The following is a 22312-nucleotide window of genomic DNA, read 5'->3' on the forward strand; positions in this document are numbered from 1 at the left end:
GCTGACAGACACCCCCACACAAAACAGGTGGAGATAAGAGCTATTCGTGGCAAGAGAAGCGATAAGAATTGGGAAAGTGCGACATTTCTCACGCAAGGTATTCCTACGGCTGGAAGGGGCTGGCGTTGCGACTTTCTGGAGCGCCGGCCCTCCAGATACCCAGAGTTAAAACTCCCGTCCTCCTTGGCCAACATAGCCAACTGGGGAGCATTGGAACTGTAGTCCCACACCTCCTGGGTTGCCATGCTGGGGAATTTAACAGGAGAGAGAGGGTGATGAGAGGGTGTGTGTGTGTGTGTGTGAGAGAGAGAGAGAGGCGTCCCAACCCCTTCTGCAAACTATCCCAGGGGGCTCCCACGTTCCCTCCCTCTCCATAAGGGCGCCCGCGGGCACGCCGTCGGGAGAACGAACCGGGGACTGTACCTGGGGAGGCAGAGTGGAGCAAGGCAACGAGGAGCACCAGAAGCGTCCCGGCGGTGAGCAAGAAGGTCCGCGAAGCCGAAGCAGCCATGGAGCCGGTGGGCGCAAGGTGCCAAGGGGGCGCCTCGAGAGCTGCCTAAAGGGAAGGTGGCTGAGAGCTGACGGCGACGGGCCGGTGCAGAGACCGCGCTCTTCCTCCGGCGCTTCCCCTCTCTGGTGCCCGCTAGCAGAGATCAGCCTCGCCTCCGTTGCCGTCTTTGCTCGCCCCTTCTCTTCACCGCGCTGTCCCCGCTTCTCTCCGCGGGGCTGCCTCGCCGGCCTCCTGTCTCCTCCTGCTGGCCGGTGGCGCCATTGCAACCTCCGGGATTCGAAGTTCAAGCTTAAGGGAAACAAAGACCCCCTCCGGTCGCTCGGAGCCGACGGGCTCCGTTGGGGGGACGGCTCGCCCGGAGATCGAGCTATGGGGTGATCCCCTGGGATTCCCTTTTGCGAACCTCCCATCACCAAAAATCAAGCAGAGACGGAGCCCGGCCGAAGCAAGGCCTCTGGCTAGCTGGAGGAGACTGGCTTGCCGTGCTAATTGAGAGTGCGGGCGTGGAAAGTAAGAGGACAGAAGGCAAAGTTTTTTAAAATGTGAAAGACAAAGTACCCCAAGGGACCCCAAAGGGCTATGTTCCCCTTTTGCTGTTCCGGAATTCATTGCATTGCATTTTTATTTGCTCCCCTTTTAAAGGACAACATAGAGGCCCAAATTTTTATCCATACAACAACTTCGCAAAGTCCTATGTAAGACAAGAAGAACCTGCTAAATTTCTAGACCAAACTAAGTTCTGGCTTGTTTTAATCATGGTGGTTGACTTGTTTTGATTTCTTCTTAAGGTCCTGTACCCCTGTGATTTTGGTTGTTTAACAAATTCAAATATGTAGGGGTATAGTAATTTTTACTATCACCCTTTAGGTGATAGTGAATTAAAAGTTTCCAGGTTCAATTTTGTTTTTTAAGAAGGGCTATAGAAGGCTAGATTTTGCCTACATAATATAGTTAAACATACTGCCAAACCAGAGATATACAATTTTTGATTAGCTCAGGGTCCACATCAACTTTAACCAGACTTTTCTTTTGAGATCCCAAAATCTGGATGACCACTGCTAGCTAATGTTGATGGCACACTATAAAAAGGGCTGTAACCAGAATTGAATTGGCCGAAGGGTTGGGAATTATTAAGGGTGAATGAATGCCTCAACTTCTCTGCTGCTTTAAAAAGACCAAATACTGTAATCTTCCCCTTATTGTTTTCAGCATACTCCCTCAGAGGTTCACAGATTCAAGTGGTTTCCAAGTCTTATAGTTTATTTTTCCTTTCAGTTTTTCCCCCCTGAAAACAGGTTTTAAGGCTTTTATTTATCCATGCACTTTCTATCAATTTCATCTCATCTATCTTGTATAAGAACAATAAGATACAAATGCTTATGAAGTGTCTGGACAACATTATGGTGGATGCAATTGAAGGAAAATTATGGTGCAGATCAATATTCCTAGCCTTGATGTTGATATATTCAAAAACCCACCCTCCTCCTCCTCCTTCATACGTTTCTTTTAGAACACCAGGGAGTGTATGCATCTGAGCCAGGTTAATTATTAATCAATGCAATGTCTTCATTCGTGGACTTTACATGCAGTTTTAAGGCTTGATATGGTAAAAGTACCCTTTAAGCTAAACATTGGGAATTTGAAGACTACAAAGCTTATTCCCTCACTCTTCCCTTCATGTTTTTCTCTGCTAGGCAGCAGAACAATGTCTTGTCAGAAGGGTTATGTCTGGCACACTGAGAGTAAAACCAACTATTCATTCACGCTAAAATCATTTCCTTGTAAGAAGGGTAAAAATTGTAATGGTAGTCCTCAAGTATCACTTACATAGCAGGAAATATATATGCCTATTGATGGACAGACCTATGGATGAGAGGAATTTTTTCCAGTGTCATGCCATAACTGAGGAAATTGCCTCCTTACATTGACATAAAGGACATTACAATGATGCCTTCAAGATATTTGGAAGAGCAAAGAGGCCATTGGCAAGACAGCTTAGCTTTCACCCTCTAACCCAGTGTTTTTCAATTTGGCCACTTTAAGATGTGTGCACTTCAATTCCCAGAATTCCCCAGATCATAACAAGGTATTCCAGGGGTTGAAGTCCATACATCTTAAAGTGGCCAAGTTTGAAAAACACTCCTCAAGGCTATCTTGCTGGCCCATAATGGAGCACTGGACACTTTTCTATTGTCAGTATTGATGAAAAAGTTGACCTCCTGACTCCTTTGTCTCTGTACAAAGAATTAGGAAATGCCATCATCCATTGAATGAGTGGCAGGCCAAGGAAGCAAGGGAAGAATGTCAGAATAGCATGGTGCAAACACCACAACTTTTGTATTTGTGCCAGACCTCAGGATGAAAGTATGTAAGGGCCACATTCATGTGAAGACATCACTGTGCAAATGTCATCAGCTTGGCGTCATTATGGTTTGTGTAGATTATGTTGGCTTCATCTTGTTATTTTTCTCAGTGGTCTACAAAAATCTTAGAGTGGCCTTGAACTTATGAAAGGGATTTAAGTGTAGGAAGGGCAAAACCTGGGAAGTAGTTTGGAGTTCCCTTGTAATAAAACATGTTGCCAAATCACAGCTAGAGTAACTACTAGATTCAAGGATTAGCATATCGGGAGCTATGGAAGCATTCAAATAATTCCAGGTTGGCATCTCTTACTGCTACCTATAAAAGTTGGTTCGGTCCACTAGTTAAGGCGCTCCATTAGAAGTCAGGAGACTGAGTTCCAGTCTTGCCTTAGCTACAGAGCTGTCTGCATGATCTTGAGTCAGTGTGTCATGCTCCTGGTGGAGACTGACTCTGAGGGAGAGGAGGAACAGCCGACAGGGAGTGGAAGTGTGGCTCCGGAGGTTGTGGAGGAGGCTGGGGAAGGGCAGAGGCTGGCTGAGCAGTCAGAAGAGGACCCAGGCCCATCCCCTATCCATCCTAGGGCACGCAGGGAGGAGAGGATAAGGGAGAGATGTGGTCTACTCAGGAGGAGAGGGCCTTGATCCTCTTCATGGGCTGCAGCTGTGACAACTGAATAAGAGGGCAGACATGCATACAGAAACACTGGAAACAAAGCATGGAAATATCTCTAGTTTATGGTTCCTCTCTGAGTTTGGCATCCTTCCCAGTGTGTGTGATCTGTGGACGTCCTCCAGCCGCTATCTTGCCTGGTTTCCCTTCTTCTTGTAACTGTTTGTGTGGGAGTTTTTTGGCTTCCGTCAAGAATATTCGGAGCTTGGAAGCAAAGTGAAGGAATAAAAGGGGCTTCGCCTGTTTTCTGTGACTGTTTTGTATCCCACCCTGGGTCATCACATAGTGACCCTGTCTCAGACCTAGGCAGAAGGTACTAGTAAAGCTGGCCAGCCATTCACGCGGCCCATTTCTGAATAGGACCATGGCCCAGTAGTAGGCCACAGCCTGGGGGTTGGGGATCCCTGGACTAGAAGACCTCCAAGGTACCTTCCAACTCTGTTATTCTGTTTATCTGGGCTGTGTGGCAGGTGACTGCAGAGTCCTGCAAGATTTGGTTGGGGGAGAAAGAGCTGCTCCAGCAAGGCTCCTCCGCCACAGAAAGAAGTTGTACCAACTGTTCATTTGCTCCTGCTCCGTCGCTAAACTCTTTGGGAGTCAATGAGAAATAAAATTTTAAAAGGAGTGACAAGCCAAAGTTGGTTTTAAAAAATAAAACAGTTCTTCCGACCCAACTCCGTTTCCTGGCCAGAAGAAATAGAAACCACTCAGGGGTTTGCAGTAAGGCTTTTGGGTTTTGAAATTTCTTTCCTTTCTTCTATCTTTATTTATTACATTTATATGCTGCCCATCTCACTTTCAAGTGACTCTGTGGCTTCCTTCATCACAATGGAGGAAGAGGAGGAGAAGGAGGAACGCATGCTTTATTTTTTGATTGGGTAGGTTTATGGAATCTGTCTTTTTTCTGGGAAGCAAAACTTCATTATTACAGTCCTAAGAATTAACTATGGGAAACCAAATTCCTGTGACCTTCTGCTTAAGGCATGTGGTATTCTTGCAACCCTAAAACCAAATTGTAGGCGAGGTCAACAGAAGAGCTGCTTCTTGAGTTTTGCAGGCTGATGAGCCGCAATATTTTTCTCTCCATCCCAGTCAGCCTCCTGTGCTGCTGTCCCCGCAAGAGCTGGACAGAGCAGAGAGGAAAATACAAGAAAGATTTTTCCATGATATTTCTCAAAGGAAATTGGAAATGTATTGAGGGAACAAATGGCAGAATGTGGCAGTGGAAAACAAAAGAGCTGTAGGATTCCTTTATATCCGCTCATCTCTACAAGCTTTGCACCTTCAGAGAACATTTGAGTGGGAAAGGAAAATGAAAAATGGAATTCCTCACAGAATGGAAACAGTAAATTAAATGGGTTGCGATGTTTCAATAAGCCCAAACTTGTATCCATGGCTATGTGTAATCTGTTTTGTTCAGTTACATTAACTTTTGCCAAAAGAGTGGGGCGGGGTGCTAGAGGTTACAGCATCAAAGCATATGCATAATTTAAATGTTTCACCTAAAACTGGTATCACCTCCAAGAAGGATTCTCATTTTGGCACTATATTTTTTGGCTCCACTAGCTCTCTCTTTATTGATTCTGTACATGACTATACTTATCTTTACAATATAAGTAGTACAGTGTCACAGATCTGCTAACATGGCTGCTCACATAACCTTTTTAGAGTTTGTGAAAATGTTCCACTTTTTTTTCCCAACAGAAATTCAAGTATGGTCTTAGGCAGTAACACTTGGCTGATGCACTGATCTTTGCATCACATCTGCTTCCTTCTGGATGTTATTCTGGCCATGGTCCCAAGAAGGATCTGTCTTTGCCTACTGTTTTTTTTTCCTCTCTTCGTATCTAATCATGCAGACACTGTTTCTTGTAAAATATTTTGTTCTGCATCACCACCTACTCTTGATCAAATTGCCTTGCATCTGGTCAAAGTACGGACAGGTTGACTGGACAGAGAATCCTAAGCTTAGCTAAGTGTCCATAATGGACCATAGCTCAATGCTTGGAGAAGCTTTCTGGTAGGCGGAAGGGTAGTGAAGGAGGTTGGACAAAGGTAAAATTCTGTAGGAGAAAAGAGGCAAAGTTGGGTAGCTGAGTTAAACATGTCATCAGTTTAGAGCTCTTGTATTGGCACAAGAGATCAAAATCCACCAACAATGAATTTCATTGACTCTTATCTAGCATCAATGTAGTGCTAACCGTCTGTTGACAGACTCTTGTGTACAGGCTTGAATAATTCTTCTATGCTGCAACTTAAGACCCTGATTCTTTGTGCCTAACGAAGTCCAACCAATAGGGAATCAGTGGCCCCAAGCTCCTATTTTATGATTGCAGAATTATTTTCACAGAGATTTCTCTGTGCCACAGTTAAACTAGAAGTTTAAAAAAACAGAAAGGCAACGTAAGGATTCAATGATATCATTCCTGGGTCTGTTGGAAAATGAATAGGTGGACATAACCTCTTTTGTACCTGGAGATCATGTCAAAGACTGAAATGGGATTTTTTCCTCGTAATGTATGTAGGTGCTTTTGTATTGAACTACTGTAGAATCTGTTCAGATGGGACTCAGGGAGAATTGCAAGTATATAGTGACAGTAGTTCAATATATTGACAAAACAGTTGAAATAATCCAGCATTGGAAAGTAGTGGTTTGTCTGGTATTATATGAATTCCACCACAGAATATTCTTGGAACATCAAGAGGCCAAAGGCATGGTTCATATTTGCAGTAATTGCCAACCAAACACAAGAAACAGCAACACAATGCTGTTTGATGCCAAGTCTCCCATAAATTACATTTCTGTGTGAATGATAAAAAAAAAACCCAGTTGTTTCCTGAAAGTTCTGTGGAAAACAACTATGTGCAATTCTGCACTTCTGTGCCAAAAGAGTGGTTCCTCAACAAATTGCCATTTAAAAAAATAACTAGGAGTGCCACAAAAGGTCTTTCAAAACATTCTTACCTACTGAGATAGCAGATTAAAAAAAAATGATTGGCAGACTTTTTAAAAGAAATCTATCAAAAGAACAATACACACAACCCCTAGCAAGTTACAATGCCCAGCCTTAACGTTCAGAATAACTAAATGTCTTGTAGCTCATACAATCCTATTGATGTCCACAAAGCAAATTGATAAATGGTTTGCATGCATGCTAAACTACTCTTGATGGAACTGACCAAGGGATTATATCCATTAGAGCAGGGGTGTCAAACTCGCGGCCTAGCCACACCCACTCCCGATTTAGCAAAGGGGGAAAAGTTGCGATACTTCATGTGATACCACAAGTTTGACCCCACTGCATTAGAGAATAATCAGGAATAATCTTTTGCCAATGCCTCAGCATTAACAAGAAGTCTACTACTATTAAATCTACCACTATGATACAAATTAAAAAATACTCGATTTTTTTCAGATTGTTTTCACATAGCACATAAATCCATGTTTCACTCTTTAACAATGTTGGCAGACAATAAAAGGAGATTAGTGAACCTTGCAATAAGATTGATGAGAAAAATAGAAAGAACATATACATAATTACCTATGGAAATGTTTGGCAGATGCTACAGACAGGAAAAGAAGAACAGATGAAACACACAGAATACGGGTTCATGTGCCATTGATATAATACGGTTGGTGTGCACATGCTCTGAATAGATAAATCTGTTTCATTTATTTAATAAGTAAACAAATCTGATTCATTTCCATCACTTCTTCCCCATCTATGTAAATTTCAGCTCAAGTTCTATTTCTGTAGTTTTTAAAAAATAGTTTGTGGTTAGTTTATGAAAATTTATTAAAAAAATTATATGCATTTTAATTATGTGGTGATTTGTGTCTTTTCTGTTCCCTGCTTTCTTTAGTATTTTGTAATCTCCCTTTTTCCTGCACTTTTTAATATGCCAGAATCAGAGAAAAGTGGAAAACAAAGGAAAATTGCATTCCAGCTCCCAAATTCAGCCAATTCCTATGAAAATATTAACAACATGAATGCCTATCCCATTCTTAGCATTAATCATAACACTTATAATCTTCCCTGAACAAATAATATAATGATGGACAGATGTGAGAGCTGGAACTAGCAGGATCAGAAAGCTGGGGATAGAACACTAACAATGTCCTGATGTTAACCATTTCTTTTACAGAGAAGTGACCAGCTCTCCATTTGCTAGGATGATTAGGCAGGAGAAAGAGATGTAAAATTTCAAGTTTGGAACTGATTGATGAGCAGCCCATATAAAACTCATTGTAATACTTAAATGGAGGTTGAAAAGCTGATGCCAGCAAAGCAAGAAATAAGAGTTTGAGATCAGCTAAGATCATCATCAAAACACCGTGCTGTTTCCATCAACCTCCAAAAATGAGAAATGAACAGAAAAAGTCTGTAACAAAGAGACACCAGGAAAAAAAAATACAGCTTTAATCACGGAGCTGATATATAAATATGTCTAGATTTATTGATTCTGCTGTAGATCAATGCTTCTTAAACTTGGCAACTTTAAAGATGTATGGACTTCAACTCCCAGAATTCCATAGCCAGAAGTGACTGACTTATCTAGGGCTCATTCTTGAATCTTCTCCTGCAAAGTTTACATTCCTAAGAGGAAGATAGATGGCCATACTCAGGATAAGGCTGTGTTCAGATAAGCAATAGGGCCATGACAACTCTATGACCAGTCAGTCCCCATTCAGAAATGATTTGTGGTGCAGAAGCTATCAACAAGAAAACTGACAATATCCAAAAGCGCTTTTTCAAGAGGCAACTGGACTTTCTGGTTTTTCTTTGAAGACATTTTGCTTCTCATCCAAGTAGCTTCTTCAGCTCTGACTGGATGGAGTGCAGGGGTGGGTTTCTACCGGTTCTGTCCACCTCTGTACAACCGGTAGCTCTGAAGAGCAGCAGACATAGAACCAGTTCTATGTCTGCTGATGTTTTTGCCCACCCGCCTACCCAGGCTCTTACCTGATCTTTATTTCCTGATTTTTCAACTTCAGCTGCCAAACAAGGCACAGCTACAGTTAAAAAAACAAGAAAAGAGGGCTGTTTCAAAGGCTGCTTCTGTGCACGCAGAGTGCTAATGACGATTAACAGTGATGATTAACAGGCGCGTGGCTCACAGCGGGCAGGGAAACTTGTAAATCCCAAACTGGTAATTAACCCTGTCATATCCCACCCCTGATGGAATGGAATGTCAGAGCCATCCAGTCTGAGCTGAAGAAGCTTCTTGGATGAGAAGCGAAACGTCTTCAAAGAAAAACCAGAAAGCCCAGTTGCCTCTTGAAAAAAGCACCTTTGGGACAACCATGACCTGAATGACTGAGAATCTCCATAGATAAAACTGACAATCGTGAAGCTAGAAACGGTTTTGTTGTTATTCACTATGTATTTTTGTATTGTCTTGTGAGCTTCCCAGAATCATTTGAAGTCGGGCAGCATCAACTCGAATGAATTAATTAATGAAGGAACATCTTCATAGAATTCACACTTAATGTAACAACTGTTATCCAGCCTATGAGGATATTCAGGAAACAACTCTGAAAACTCGCCTGTTTCATCTGGAAAGAAATAAGAATTGGCCAATATCAGCACACACCTCAAGAGATCTAGACTAGATATTAAAGATTTGTACTTAGTGCCCTATGAGATCTTCCCAATATTTTTCATTTTTTTCTGTTCCAAAGTTCCTATTCACTGCCTTTCCAACCTATACTCAGAGATGAGTTTGAATGTATTTAGTTCTAAAAGAAAGAAAGAACAATCTTATATCTTTGTCACTAGGGGACACTCCAACCCACACAAATTAATAGGGCAATGAATGACAAAGTACAGAAAGAGGAACAATGCTGACACTGGCCTAAAAAAGACATGGATGCCTTTTATCAATTAATCAATCAGAATAGAGTTGGAAGGGACCTTGGAGGTCTTCTAGTCTAGCCTCCTACTCAAGCAGGAGATCTATACTATTTTTGACAAGTGGCTGTCCACTCTCTTCTTAAAAATCTCCAGTGATGAAGCACTTGCAACTTCTGAAGACAAGCTGTTCTTTAATTGTTAATTGTTCTCACTGTCAGACCATAAAGATTTGAGGAAATTAATCGTTTTCACTGTTGAACCATAAAGATTTGGGGAAATAGTTTTTGGTCCCTGAAATATCACAAAATGTTTCTTCAAATAGATACAAGGTTGATGGGTATACAGTTAAAATAACTAGAAGTCAGTTCTGTTTGTAACAGTATACAAATATAATAAATAACTCAACTGAAATTATATCAGTTAGGATAAAGTACATCTGAAGCCAAATAAGTTAAAACATAATTTATTCATTCTCATTTTTGGGCATAACGTTTGGCATGACACTGATTAAAAGAAAGAAAAACCAATCTATCTTAAGGGTTTCCTGAAATCTGACAAGAATTCCTGCTGATTGCTGCAAAAAAAAATGAGCAGCAAGATAAGTCCAGAACTCTTATTGCACAGAAATACAAGCCAGCAATAAAACATTTATCCAAAAATAATCCACTACCAATAAAAAAGAGATAGGACTATTTAACTTCTTTATTATTATCATAGTGCACATATTTAGCAACATTTCAACCTTTATTTTGCTTGCTTGTATATTGCTTTTGTGATTCCATTACAAAATTTACATTACATTCAGGATTTTCAATAACGAAAACAGAGGGACAGACTGTGGCCAGGTAATTAAGGCAAGTTCTTGAATTGTGGTGACCTCTGGAAGGCGGCAAGCAAATTTCAAGGAGGGTTGCCCTCACTATTACTCTATCTGGACACCGACAACCTTCATCCAAGCATTCACTTTGGACCAGAACAGGACAAGATCCTGATCCGGACATTTAGGCTCTCCTGTGGCAGCTTTGTTTAACTGAGTGGTTAATTGATTGACTGAATGACCGTATTTATATCATGCTTCAATCCAGGGGAGGGCTTAAATTTTTTTAGCAAAGGATTCTCTGCCCAGTTGCTGGGTGGGCGTGGCCATGGTGGGTGTGACCTAGTTGGCCTCCTGTACCATGGGGGGCATGTTTTGTCCTCCCTGGGCTCCGGAGGCTTTCTTCAAGCCTCTGGGAGGTCGAAAAAAGCTTCCCCTGGGCTCCGGAGGCTCACTGGAAGCTGGAAAAAGGCCTGTTTCTGGCCTTCCTGAACTTCCGGGAGGCCCATTTTTCACCCTTCCCAAGCCTCTATGTGCGCTCAGCTTTGTGTGCATCCAAAATGGGCCACCTGGGGACTCTTGGGAGGGGAGGGGCAGGGTGAGCAGGGTCAGCCAGTAGTGAGATTTGGGGGTTGTCTGAACTTCACAGAATCTTAGCTAGAGGTTCTCCCGAACCCCTGCGAACCCCCAGCAGCCCACCTCTGCTTCAATCCAAGTCAAGTCTCAGCAGTTTATAGAATATAGACAACTTTAATCATCAGTGATGAGGGTGATATGCCTTCAGCTCAGAGTCTACTCTTAGTAACCATACAGATAGATTTTTCTCCATGACAAACTGTCTCCAGTTGGGTCCTACTTCTAATGGTGCCCCCATTGCCATTGTAACCAAGTCCATCCACCTTGCTGCTGGTTCGCCTTGTCCTCTCCCTCATTCTGTCTTTTCCGGCATTGGACTCTTTTCCCTAATAGAAGATACAAAATGATCAGTCTGAATAAGCCTCTTTGTTATCATAACCTCATCCTGACAAAGAAGTAACTATTCCTTTAACTTTAAATTGAATATCTATCTAGTAGATTGAAAGCTTTGTGTACAGCAGTACATTTTAAAAAACACATTAAAAAACAACTACAGGGAAACATATTTTCGCTCTTTTATGAGAATATAGCAACATCCAATTGCCAATAGTAATGACTTATGGCTAAATGGAGAAGAGGATAAGCGTACATAGAGACTGTGAAAATGAAATCCCAACATTCTGCAACCTTCAAACTGTGCAACCAAACGGAAAGTTCAAAGCACTGAGCTAGAGCCTATCTTGCAGTGCAGATTTCATTTTCTGGCATTGCTTACGACTTCGATGAATTCAAACCAAACTTTCCCTTTGTTTTTGACTTGCATCATGCAATTGGCAATATCTTTAATTTATTTGGATTGCCTGATCCAAATTGAAGGGTCAGTAAGTTTTAATGTTGTTTTCATTCCTGTTAAACCCTTGAACTGATATACAGTTCCTGAACTAGTCAAGTATCTATGATGAACAGCTTGGATTAGTTCAAGTCATAGAACTGTTCAGGAAAAATTCCATCTTTTTTTTTTTTATTGGCTGATGCTGTTACATTGAGGAGAAAACCTAACAGCCAAGTTTCAGTTCTGGAGCTGAATCAGCAGATAGAAAGGGAACAATGAGAGGCTCAAATGATGTTTAGCATAGGCTTTATGTGTCTTAGTTAAGTTTGACAGCTTATACTATAAACTATTGAAATGAATGACTCTTCTTGCTGTATAAAGAAAATATTCCAAATAAATGTATCCATCAATCATCCACGATAAGGTGAGAAAGGGAAATTGCAAAAATAAAAGGAGAAGCACTGTGGAATTGGCAAAAGGAAGTAGATTGATTGCTTAAGTATTGTCAATCAGGAAATTTCTCATTTTCCATGGGCTTTGCTTTAACTGGATAACTATGCTTGTTAAGGTTATGCAAAGAATCCAGAGGAGGCTGGCAAAGCATCCCTTCTCAAAATATTGAAACAGCCACGAAATCTTGAAGCCTTCTTTTAATTAAAAAATTGGAAAGTTGGCATGTTGCAAAGCAATGTTCCAGCCTCGAATAGTTGTAGTAAAGTCTCCTCCAAGATGAGCTCAGCTCCGTGTGACTTTTTGGACATGGTCCTGTAGGTTTTATGACAACAATATGTGAGTGTTTTTGCCACTGCCTTCATCTAGAATGTTTCCAAGTTCTCACTCTAACCTCAAGTGTTTCCTGATGGTCTTCCATCCAAATATTAACCAGTTTGGACCTATCTTAGCTTTTTGAGATAAACCAAGTGGAAACTTTTGGAGGCTATCAACACCCAGGAGAACTGACAATAAATACAAATGATATGGGGCAGCTTAGGGCTGTGCTGGAAAGCTTCCACAACAATGACAGGAACAAGTTAAAGAAACCAAGGTTAACTTGGAAGGAAAGATGGTAGCAGCACCTATACTTTGTCTTCTAGTAAATAGGTGTTTTGTGACTTGCTTTGCCCACCAGAATAGCCATTTTCTAAGTAAGCCCATAATATGCTCTTAGAGTTTCAAATATGCCAACTATTATAAAATGATTAAAATTTGTGTGTGATGAAATTGATCATTGTAATTCAGCTCGGCCATGATCAACTACTAGCTCTCAGCTTGGATGTTCTGGAATGCATAGAAAGAAGCAAAAGGGAAAACATTAATTCATATGAAATCATCCAAGTGCAGCCAAGACACCTGGATGGCTTCAATAATAATGATACACCAAAAATAAAAAATGTATAATTATTTTAATTGCTTTTTAAAGAAAACTATATTTTTCAAAAACCCTTATCTGATGCTTTTCTGACCACTCTCTAATTTCCCAGTCCATGTGTTAAGAAGAAAAGGGCCCACTCTGTAGCAGCTACAGTGAGGGGACAGGAAAAATGAGTGAGTCCAATTGATGGCAATATTACATTAATGGATTTTCTCTCTTTCTACTCTGCAAGGTTATACTCTGTGCCATCACACAGCTTTCCTTTCCTCAGGGGGTTTGCTAAAACCTTGACTCTTGGAAGCTAGTAAGATATCCAACACCTGTTTGGGGCTTAAATCAGCTATCTGTTTTGGGGAGATGGGCTATATAATTGTATGTGTGTAACACTAAAACCCTAAAGGCAATTAGCACCGAAGGGAATTACACTTCTCTCTTTTTATTTTCAATATTTTAAGCTTCTAAAATAATAACATGTCAATAATTTTAATCATATTATACAAATATTTCTTCACTGAAACAAAACAATCATGATTAGAATAAAAAATGAAAACAAAAATAGATCTGAAGTATGAAATGAGATGTCATATTGTCCTTCTGAATTGGACAAACTCCAAATTGGTTGTAAGCCAAACAGAGATGTACGGAGATACAAGTGTTAAGTAAAATTAACCAACCAGGCCACTGACTTTAGATAAGTTATAAGATAAGTTATCATTGACCTTGTTTCCAGCATTTGATTGTCTTCTGCGCAAGGCTTTCCTGCCGGGACTACTGGGGAATCTACACACCTGAACTCCCAGATTCTCTTTATCTCCCCAAGAACCTCAGGAAGGAAGGAAGGAAGGCTATAGAAGTCAGTGATGCCTAGATTAATTCTATTAAGTTTCCATTTGCATCAAAGCAAATGGTTGTGATTTATTATAGGTGGGAAATCAGACTTCTCAAGGGGCTATCATGCACCAAAATTAACACGTGCAAAGATTCTGTCTCTCTTCAGGAAGCAAAATAAATTCTGTTTGCTTTGAATTGGCATTTGACTGTGGGTGTAAGCAACGGTGACCTATTTTTTCTTTCCTTGTTTCTGATAATTAAAATGACATGGCACACATGTTTTCTTATAAATTCCATAGACCAAAAGATATACACATAACATCCTGCAAACATGTTGCAAGGAGTCAGTATTATTGTGGGTTCCTTGTGTTATCAGCCCCTTGCTGGTTCCGGAGAAGTTCTACCTCACAGAGTATTAAGATAAAATACTACAACTGTAATAATTGGTGCATTTTGAGTCTGCACATCTTAGACATAGCTTTGGGAAAGAAATGCCAAGGCTGGCTAGCTTGCTTGCTTGCTTGCTCACTTCTTTCCACATAAGCTTTTAAACCAAATAAATACATGAAAGGAATTGTGCCTGTCTGGATAGAAATAAATGGTTTGTTTCTGTCTCATAGAGAAAGTTATTACTTACTCTACAAGATCCTGTACAGATCCTGCTGTCCAACACTGATCACTTAAAGAATAATTCCATGAGCCTAGGGTTTAATATGGCTGTCTGAAAACGCTATTGCTTATGCAGATATCTTACTATAAAAGTATATGACATATCTATCATTCATACCGTTTATTAAAGCAAAACCTTTAGATTTATAAGTTGATGTAATAGTTCAGGACTTGCATGTTTATGTTATAAATGTTCCAGCATTCCTGCAGCTCTTGGCCACAGTAATAGCCTCAGTAGATAAATGGCTCTGACATTTCTAGAAGAAAGGGATTATAAAGTAATAAGAAAGTAAATGCTTTTGAGTCTCTAACTAAAGCAGGGGTAGTTCCCCCCCTCTATCTAATCTAATTATAAAATTAAAAGAGGAATGTACTTCTTGAGTCAAATTCAGAGTGAAGTCTTCATATTGTTTTCCTGCTTTCTTCTATGTTTTTTTTTATTATTGTAGTGTACAGTTTGGGGGAGTTATTCTGGTGGTCTCCCACTCAGTGTTAACACTCTAGCTTTTTAAAGATCAGACGAAGTTAGTTACATAGATGGTACCACCTGCTATGTCACATAAGTAAGATTCTGGATGAAAAGATTATGAAAAGCATGCCCAAAACTGAATTATGAAACCCAGTTCCAAGCATCTTCACTTAGTTATTTTTATTTCCTGACATCTTGCTTGGGTGAGTATTTTTATAATATAATTATAGAATGTACTGCCTAATCAAAGTACATCTTGATGTGAGAATAGAAGTGATTAATCTGGGAAATTATATTGATGGAATTTAAATACTGAGGCTGAAATCTAAACAGAGAATCTTAATCTGTGTAAACATTTATGTGCCTCTTAGACCAGGGATCTCCAACCTTGGCAACTTTACGATTTGTGGATTTCAACTCCCAGGATTCCTCAGCCAGTGCTGGCTGAGGAATTCTTTGAGTTGAAGTCCACAAGTCGTAAAGTTGCCAAGGTTGGAGACCCCTGTCCAGGGATGGGATTCTACCAATTCTCACCTATTCGCTAGAAGCGGTTGTTAACATTCTAAGCAGTTCGGAGAACCAGTTGTTAGAAGAAATTACTGGCCTAATCCTTTAAGGAAGGCAGGAAGGAAACATTCTGGTGTTGCTTACAGAAACTGCCTCTCTATTAACCCTTATTACATTCTTGGCAGGACTAGACTTCCTGTCTCAGGAACTTCCTTTGCTGGTACTTTGCTTGTGTGGAGTGACCATTCAAGGTTACAATGGTACTGAAAAAAGTGACTTATGGCCATTTTTCACACTTATGACTATTGCAGCATCCCCATAGTCATGAGAGGCCAGACAAGGAGATGCTTGTCTCGAAGTGAGTGATGTTGAGTTGGCCACACACAGCCAGTCACATTACCACCAAGCCATGCCCACCAACTAAGCCATGCCCACAGAACTGGTTGTTAAAAAAATTGAATCCCACCCCTGCCCCTGTCCTAGATAATAGGTAAACTGGGGTAACCTGGGGCAATATTTTAGTTAATATGTTACATCAAACAATAAATATAATTTATTTGTGGGGAATTTAATGCTAGAATTGGGCCAGATTTTGAAATATTGAATTTAAAGCATAAATACTTTTTTGAATTGGGATCCATCTGCCCTCTTAGACATGTACCTCATGATAAGACCCAGAATAAGCGTGGACTAGACCTACCCAAATTAATGTATAAATTACAAATCAGTTTACATCAGAAGTGAGCAATTAATTTTCCAAAGAGACCACATGAGAAACTGGAACTGTTGTTGTGAGGGCTGAACCAATAGCCTGAACCAGTGGTGGGATTCAAAATTTTTACTCCTGGTTCTGTGCGTGTGGTTGACTTGGTGGGCATGGTTTGGTGGGCGTGGCGGGGGAAGAATACTGTAAAATCTCCATTCCTACCCCACTCCTGGAGGAAGATTACTGCAAAATCCCCATTCCCTCCCCATCCCACCAACCTGCTTTCCAGCTCTGTTCCCCTGTGCAGGCCAACCAAAGAAGACCCAGCCAATCAGCTGAACTTGGGAGGCAGAGAATAGCTGGGGTGCGGCCAGTCAGAAGTGTTATTCTGAACTACTCAAAATTTCTGCTACTGGTTCTCTGAACTACTTAAAATTTCTGCTACCAGTTCTCCAGAACTGGTCAGAACCTGCTGAATACCACATCTTGGCTGAACTTAATTCTGCTCAATATGAATTTTATCACTTTATAAAAAGCAGTAAATTATATGGTTTTGATTAGCTACTACTGGTAAGAATACATTTGGTATCTAATTTCCAATTGATCTCATACAGGCAGGACAGGGACAGCCAAAGACCTAGATGTGGCCCAGGGACTATAAAATGCTTAGATCTGATTTACATGGATCACAGTGAAATCAATCTAGGAGTTCTTATACATCAGTCAGCCATAAAGGGGGAAACCTGTTGTTGATTCATATCACCCTCATTGATCCCATTAGTACAGTGTTTTAATATTATAGGAGTCCAGAGAGTGATTACTTAACACTTGGCTTGTACTTAATGTGGATATGTGGAAATAATGTAGCATAAATGAGCCATATAAAAGGCATTATTAAAAAAATCACAAATCACTGGAGAGCCCCTTTGGCCAAAGTTGTTAGATCAACATTAGGCAGTCCAACAGGGCCACAATGGAGGGCTACGCTTATTCAAAATCCAGAAAATGCACATACCATGTGTAAGGAAGTGGTTGGCAATCTCAAACTCCTAGTATGTAAACCATGGCATGTGAAAATTACTGGAACCAGAATTTTGTGCTTCAATCACAAATATAGACATGAAAGAAAGGAACTGGCTACAATAGTTAGACAAATTAAGAGGGATAAATCATTTGACAGGGTTGAGGCGGTGAGGGATAAATGCCAGAAATATCACACACTGTTAAAGAGGGGCAAACAAGATTACACCTACTGGGAAGAATTAAGACTGTTGTGTGTACAAAATAATGATATAAAATTCTGAGAACTAGTTTCCCAAGGCCAAAGAGAAATCAAAGTAGTAATACAAGGCAAACACAGGTTTCACCTAAGGTTTGGATAGCTTATTTTAAAAATAAATTTGAGGATATCAGAATGTCCAGCCAAGAGCTGGTGGAACAACCACATCATTATCCATAAGAAGCAATATTAAAGACTATCAAGGGCTATCTTGATTCCATAGCTAATGGAATCACTATGAGAGGCATTTTAGTGAAGCAGTTAAAGTCATCAGGCTAGAAAATGGGAGACCATGAATTCTTGTCCCACTTTGGCAGAAGTTCGCTTTCTTTCATCCCTAGGAAGGAGGCAAAGCACTTCTGGGGAAAAAATTTGCGAAGAAAATTTCAGGGACTTGTCTAGGTCTATTATGGAATAATAACAATAAAAAATAAAAAACAGAAACCTGGTGTTCCCAATCACACATGTTGCAGTTGAGCTATCACAAAGGTGAACAAATGCACTTCCAGTGAAAGGATGTGTCCAGGGGTGGGATTCTACAGGTTCGCACCTATTTGGTAGAATCGGTTGTTAACTTTCTAAGCAGTTCGGAGAACCAGTTGTTAGAAGAAATTACTGGCCTAATCCTGTAAGGAAGGCAGGAAGGAAACATTCTGGTTTTGCTTACAGAAACTGCCTCTCCATTAACCCTTATTACATTCTTGGCAGGACTAGACTTCCTGTCTCTGGAACGTCTCTGGAGTTTTTCCCCCTTCTTTGCTGGTACTTTGCTTGTGTGGAGTGACCATTCAAAGTTACAATGGCACTGAAAAAAGTGACTTATGACCATTTTTCACACTTACGACTGTTGCAGCATCCTCACAGTCATGAGAGGCCAGGCGAGGAGATGCGTGCCTCGATGTGAGTGATATTGAGTTGGCCACACCCAGCCCATAACATGACCACCAAGCCACGTCCACCCAGTCACATGACCACCAAGCCACATCCACCAACTAAGCCACGCCCACAGAATTGGTTGTTAAAAAAATTGAATCCCACCCCTGGATGTGTCCCCCACTTATGTTTGATTCAAGAGAAAGTCTTTCCCCATAGACCTGATCTGTAGTGCGGGCATTCTCCAAACATTATTTCCTGTAGACCTTAAAATACCAATGTTTTGTACTGAATAAGACAATCCTTTAGCTAGTCAGATCCTAATAATTTTAAAGTTTAAAGGCAGACATTTTCCATTTTGTCTGGAAAACAACAAAAACAAAGCTTTCAGTAGTATTTTCTCTGGTCTGGTCTGGCCAGCTGCCCTATTTGCATTAACCAAAGACTCCAAATAATATTGAGAAGCGACCCAACATACAAAACATTGTGGCATCAATAAAATGAGCACATGGACAACTTTTGTCAAATTTTGCAATACTATTTCATTGTCTATAAATTAAATATACTGTCAAACTAGCTCTTCTTGCCAATGCTACCTAAAAATTCAGCTATAGCATCTGATCAAGGACATATTCCCCAATTACAAATCTGATTTTTCAGGGCAGCACACTAATGTTACTTCTTCCAGAATGGTTGACTATCAGTTCTTAAGTCAAGCTTTTTAGTGACCTATATCACTTTGCTTTATTTGATTTTAATCCAGTCTTCATCCTAAACCCATCTATTGCTACATCCAGGTAAAATATAAGGCTATTAAACATTTACATGGAGTAATACTGTTGATTCTTCATAGCTCAGTGAATGGTTTCATTTTTATACTAGATACTGTATAAGTATATCATATAATTTATATATATGGTATATTATAAAATATATGTATAAATCCTGTATACAGAACACGCATTCCAATGGCCTTGAGGCCAAACTGTAATGACTTAAGCACTTATTCTGGTTATGAAGCCAGCGTGAAAAGCCAGAAATATGGAGATACAGTGATTAGAAAACTAAATTGCACTTTCCTGATTGAGTTCCAAGCAGAAATAAAAAGAACTTTTCAAGTAAATTTGATTATAATTCTCTCTCCCCCTCCCTGCCCCCCTCTCTTTGTGTGTATGTGTTTGTGTGCGTGTGTGTGTGTGTGTGTGAAATATCCCACACAAAACATGCAGCCTTTTAAAACCAACTATCTTCCTCTTCAGATGTTTGAGTTTCAGCAGCTATGACCACAAAATATTGGAGAACTATAGTTGTGATATGGAAATTGTACCATAACTTTACAAAAGCAATCAATAGAAGAAGATTTGAAACCACAAGAAGTTGACAGGAAGAAACAGAATGTGTTGAAGGACATAGTTCACAGTGTCTTCAAGTTCTTGAAAGATCACAGAGAAAAACGAAAACATGAAAATGAGAGAAGGGACGAAAGTAGATCTCTTACAAATGAAGGAGATTATAATGAGTTAAGATTTCACGAAGAGAGATAAGAAATATGAACGTGTTTAAAATAGATAGTCAGGAGACAATATACAGATGCAGAGAAAGAACAAATAGAATATAATTGTTTTACTATTTACTTTGTGGAGGGAAAGTTTATCTTCTCCACTCCTACACTAATCTGTTCCTCCCCCAAATGGCAATTTAAGCTATTTTTAAAAAATTTCCTTTCCTTAATAGTGCTGCATATCCACCACCTGCAGTGACAGATTTATATTGTGCTATCCCAAGTCCCGCCAGAGGGCTGAAAAGTACATTTTTTTTAGTGAAAACATTCCTCAAAGAAAAAAAAAAGGATCAGATAACAAAAGGAAATACCAATAAGAGGAAAACATTACAATAACTGACCACAAAATGTATATATAAAAAAACGAGGAGCAAATTTCATCAAATAGTGAACCAAAGTGGAAAGTCTGAGCAGTGAGGAATCAAGCAAAGAGTATGTGTAATGAGGAATAACACTTCCAGAGGTGGAACATCTGACTTGTACTTTCATTCAAAGTTTGGGATCTGGAGTCTTAAAAAAAAAAAGCGGCCCAATCAGGTTGGTGTGACCCTGGATAGCCTGAGGAGACTCATCCACGTCTACCTTTTCTATCACTTTTTCATATGTATTGACACATAGTGTGGATATAGAAGGAAAATAAAAGTGAAGCACAGTTCTGTGAGACACTTTCATTTTGTGGGGCCACTCAAGAATTTCAATTCTGTCTTTGAAGTAGGAATGTGCGGTTCTCCTCCCACAACCCATAATAATCTAGTTGCATGATCCATTCCAGAGAACTTGGAGTGGAGTTGTTTTGCTACCACTGTTCCATACTAGCAGGCTTGAAAGCCTGCGTTCCTATTGGTCTGGTAAAGCCTGGCCCTGATTGGAAGATATGGTACTCTCTGATTGGCTCATCTAGAGCTTGCCGCGATTGGCTAATACCAAGCGCGGCAAGCTCAAAAACCTGTCATTGGCTGCCTAGCCAGGGCCAGCTCTATAAAAAGAGCAGCCTCGGCTGGGGTTTTTGTCTCAGTATCTGATTGCTAATAAAGAGCTGTTTGTTCACTACCACGAGTCTCGTCTCTCCTTGGGACCCACTGCCCAGACTTAACATCCATGATTTTTGAATGACTACAAAAAAATAGATTGTGTATTAGTTATTTATTGTAAACAAGACGATCACATCTTTATGCCAAAAATACATGCTCAAAGATAATTAAGCCCCCTTTTTTCCATTTTGGAGAATCTGCTGAGATTCTGTTGTTTCAGTTGCAAACAGGATATATTTATCCATCGAATATCCAAAGAAGTAACAAATTCAACCCTCTATTTCTATGTTTAAAGTATGATTTTTTTTTTTTCATATGTAGCCTCAGAGACATTCAGGACAACATGGAGGGCGGAGGGTAAAATCATACAATCTTGAAATGTGCAGCTTTGAGTTTTATTGATAGGATTGGGAAAGGAGAACCAAAACTAGGAATATCTATTCACTTCTGGAGAAGAGCAGATTGTTTTGCTGGCAAGACACAATGTTATTTTATAACTTTTTTCCCCCATGGGCAAAAAATGGCCACCTCATGGCAGTTGATCATGTTCCCTAGTTTCCCTTAATAATACAAGGCAGAGAGATGATCTCTGTTTCATCCATTGTAATCTTCCCTAAAGTGGAAACTACATACCTCCCTTCTAATGGCTAAAGCAGGTTTTAGCATCACTAAGACATTGTTGAGGCAATATGAATCTCTTCCTCTTTTTCATTCCATAGGCACTTTGATTCAATAGAATTAAGAAGGAGAAATCTTTTGATGTTCATTATAAAAGTGTATCCCTTTCATTGACAGGAAGAGATGAATTAATTTCAGCAACATGCAAGTTTTTGTTGTGGTTGATTTTGATATCTTCTCCTGAGCCATTGACTCAGTAACCAACAGATGAACTGCTTCTGTTCTGCCACAGCAGATGCAAGTACAAGCCTCACTTTGTCTGCATTCGGAAACTAAGCAAAGTCAAGTGTCGGGATTCCGGCAGTTACTCCAATTAAATCATGAGCCTAGAGCAACACTCCCAAAACTTGAAAGGATTTATTAGAAGTTAACATGCCAGCATTAGCCTGGGAGTAGCCAACTCTGACATATATAATTCACTGTCACCCTTGATCCTGCTTATCCCCACCCCCACCCCTCTGGGTGTATCATCCACAAAACATGTCCATAGCCAAGAGTCACCAATCATGCTCTCCAATTAGATTTTTGCGTGGCAGAAGCTTCAGTCATCTAATCAGTCTAGTTGTTATCAAGCTTAGATTGTACAATACTTGGGTGAAGATTTGCAAAGGGTCCCAGGGCTGTAGGTTAGATGGCATTATTATAAAATATCCTGGGAGAAGACAGTGGCAGACTGGTTTTTATATCAGTACTAAAAAAATACTTCATTGTT

At 40.1% G+C, this 22312-nt stretch overlaps 1 protein-coding gene and 1 long non-coding RNA gene across 6 annotated transcripts in view; both read right to left on the minus strand.

Moving 5' to 3' along the window:
• Positions 1-1313, minus strand: part of FNDC1 (fibronectin type III domain containing 1) — a 77590-nt gene extending 76277 nt beyond the window's left edge. For 3 of the 5 annotated variants that reach the window (XM_087938834.1, XM_087938832.1, XM_087938840.1), the window contains exon 1: positions 424-1303. In XM_087938834.1, coding sequence (XP_087794960.1) covers positions 424-921 — 498 coding nt within the window. In that variant the 5' untranslated portion in view covers positions 922-1303. Of the gene's footprint in view, positions 1-423 lie in introns of all 5 variants that reach the window. The other 2 variants (XR_015744650.1, XM_026705076.2) reach the window with 2 other exon arrangements.
• LOC148127690 (uncharacterized) overlaps positions 1-22312 on the minus strand; it is a 288673-nt gene that overhangs the window by 144866 nt on the left and 121495 nt on the right. The gene's annotated exons all lie outside the window — the stretch shown is intronic.

This window comes from Pseudonaja textilis, chromosome 1, assembly GCF_049901715.1.
Source record: "Pseudonaja textilis isolate UNSWEBS1 chromosome 1, rPseTex1.2, whole genome shotgun sequence".
NCBI classification, from domain to species: Eukaryota; Metazoa; Chordata; class Lepidosauria; order Squamata; family Elapidae; genus Pseudonaja; species Pseudonaja textilis.